Source organism: Salvia miltiorrhiza, chromosome 3 (genome assembly GCF_028751815.1).
Source record: "Salvia miltiorrhiza cultivar Shanhuang (shh) chromosome 3, IMPLAD_Smil_shh, whole genome shotgun sequence".
NCBI classification, from domain to species: domain Eukaryota; kingdom Viridiplantae; phylum Streptophyta; class Magnoliopsida; order Lamiales; family Lamiaceae; genus Salvia; species Salvia miltiorrhiza.
Genome location: NC_080389.1, coordinates 58,787,552 through 58,790,445, shown reverse-complemented (window position 1 = coordinate 58,790,445; position 2,894 = coordinate 58,787,552). Strand labels below are relative to the sequence as shown.

Below are 2,894 nucleotides of genomic sequence, written 5' to 3'. Positions count from 1 at the left end.
ATATATATTCATCAAAATTTGAAGTAATGCCGCCCAAGTTTGTGTTATGAATATATACATAACCGATCACCTACCCACCGTGGGCATGCATAACGTGCCCACCATGATGTGGCAATTGCAATTATAGTAAGATAATTTTAATTAGAGTAAGATTTAATAATTCTCTTTCCTAATTAAAATTGTCACGTCAATGATGGGCACGTTATACTTGCCCACGATGGGTAGGTGATCGGTTTTGTGAATATATATATATATATATATATATATATATATATATATATATATATATTTTAAAGTGTTTGTGTTATGAATCTTGTGACTTTTTTTTTTGAGAAAGTCAGCCCTCTTTTTCGTTTTCAACAAATCCGACGTTCATTTAACGACGCTCGCGCGGAAAAGGACTTCACTAAATGCTTCCAAACTGCCGTTTCCATAAATAAACACCTCTTCGATTATTCACCTTCATCACCTACAAAGCTACCGCGCTCCGCCGCCGTCTGCGAAACCCCCCTTCCGACATCCCCTTTTCTTGTTTTGAATGCCTCCGACTCCTTCATGTGCAAATCCAAGGAGAAAATGACCAAACAAGTGATCCAACCAACCCCAAAGTCGCCATCTTCATCATCGACTAAATCCAAGAAGTCCTCCCAAAATTCCTCCTCCTTCTCCACCGGCTCCGACAATTTCGTCATCCCCAGCACCGCCTCCACCTCCAGCTTCTACAAAGACTCCCGCCGCTCCTCCGCCTCCGGCCGCACCTCCCTCTCCAGCCTCCGCGAAACGGTCCTCCCCGACCAGACCCACATCTACGATTTCCAGGAAATCTGCGCCGCCACCCACAATTTCCTGCTCAAGCCGCATTCATCCTCCTCCTCCTCCACGGCGTGGCTGTGCAGCATCCGCGATCAGCAGTCGTTAGTCGTGCAGCGGCGCTTCCGCCGCCGATTGGACACCGCGCAGCTCGTCGACCGCCTCTCGGTGATCTGCAAGAGCCATCACTCTAGCTTGATTAAGTTGAAGGGTGCTTCAATTTCCGGTAGTTATACGTATTTGGTGTATGATTATGTTGCCGGTGCTAGTCTTTCTGATTGTTTGAGAAATTCTAAAAACCCTAATTTCACGGTGTTGTCCAATTGGGCGTCGCGCATACGTGTTGCCTCAGATATAGCGCATGGCTTAGATTATGTTCATAATTCGACTGGATTAGGATTTGAGTTCGTGCACAATCATATAAAGAGTAGTAGCATTATTGTTACTGAGCCGGATTTGAACGCCAAGATTTGCCATTTTGGTACATCTGAGCTCTGTGGTGAGATCACCAGTGAGAATGTGGGGTCTAGAGAGATGAACAGATCGCGTAGTAAGATTGATAAATTTGAAGGGACTCGAGGGTACATGGCCCCGGAGTTTCAAAGAAGTGGGATCGCCACACAGAAATGTGATGTTTATGCATTTGGGGTAGTCATTCTTGAGCTGGTATCGGGGATGGAGGCGTTGACGTATAGAGTTGACGAGGAGAGTGGGAGTTATGTGAGGATATCGGTTGTGGATGCAGCCAGGGAGGCGGTGGAGGGTGGTGGAGGCGGGGTGAGGCAGTGGGTGGACAAGAGGCTAAAGGACTCTTATCCGGTGGAGGTGGTGGAGAAGTTAACGCGGTTGGCATTGGATTGTGTGGCGGATAATCCTGATAGTCGGCCGGATATGGGGAAGGTGGTGATTCGGGTTTCACAGATGTTCTTGGAATCACAGGAGTGGGCAGAGAAGATGGGCGTCATAACCGACTTTAGCGTCTCTTTCGCTCCACGGTGATGCTTTTCTAAGTTCTAACCTTGAGTTTTGGTTTGTGAAGTTCTCCCAATTTTTGAACCATGTAGATTTTATTGCATAATTATTGTAGATTTGTTGTATGTTTAGTTATTACCTCATGATTTTGGTTTGACAACTTCTGTAAAATTTAAATCTTGTAAAGATTGGAAACACACTAGCTGCAAAACCTTTCAGCTTACCAATCATTTCTTTGTTATAGAATTTGTTGTAGATTTTGTGATATGTTTTAAGATGTATGAAAAGAATTGATTTATAGAGAGGAGTTAAGATTCTTTGTACCATTTGCGAGTCCTGTCTTTTGAATTTTATCCGAATTAGTTACTTGTAGCAACTAATTTCTTTCCGTTTCTTCCTGCTTTCTCGTGACTGTCGAGAAAAGACCACTCCAGAAAATGAAAAAATTGGCGCGTCATGGCCATAAACAAGCTGAATCAAAGCTTATCTGGTCATGAATTCATGCAGGGCAATCACTAGATTTCTCTTGCTGGTGAATAATGCTATGTAATCTTGTTTTCTTTTTCTTCGAGTATGCTAATGTCTTGTAGATGGTGGATTGAAGAATTTGGAGCTGTTTCCTCGTTATAAAGATAACAAGATATGCAGCTGCAGGATACCACACAAAGACTTTGAAGGTTCGTGATTGCATCAAGAGTCATTGATTCCTCAACATTGAAATTGATTCTTGCTTCCTATGTCTTTGTCAAATGTCTTAGCATTACTACTGCACAGCGATTGATGCTCAGGAATTCCAAGTTTTTCCACTCTTTTGCTTGACATGCATCGTTTTCATCTAGAAGTTTGAAGGTGAAATTCTTTGTCAAATGTCTTAGCATTACTACTGCACAGCGATTGATGCTCAGAAATTCTTGACATGATTAGATAGAACTTAGAAGACTGCAACATTTTCTTCCCATCAAATTAGGCATCGCGGTCAATTCAACATTTCTACTTTGATACTTATCCATTTAGACGTCAGAATAAGAAAGAAATCCTCATACTGCATTTCCTGACTTTGCAGTGCTGGTTTTTTTGGCTATTGTGTGATGTATTGTGATGGTGAATTATAT

General features: G+C 42.6%; 1 protein-coding gene across 1 annotated transcript; it reads left to right on the top strand.

The window, feature by feature from the left end:
• The first annotated feature begins 315 nt into the window (after positions 1-315).
• On the top strand, positions 316-2,108 carry LOC131014834 (lysM domain receptor-like kinase 3). The gene has a single exon (XM_057942948.1). The coding sequence runs from the start codon at positions 556-558 to the stop codon at positions 1,807-1,809; it is 1,254 nt and encodes a 417-aa protein (XP_057798931.1). The 5' UTR covers positions 316-555; the 3' UTR covers positions 1,810-2,108.
• Positions 2,109-2,894: the final 786 nt, after the last annotated feature.

Excerpts from the sequence above, each read along its gene's own strand:
- LOC131014834 (XM_057942948.1), top strand. The coding sequence starts at position 556 with ATGTGCAAATCCAAGGAGAAAATGACCAAACAAGTGATCCAACCAACC.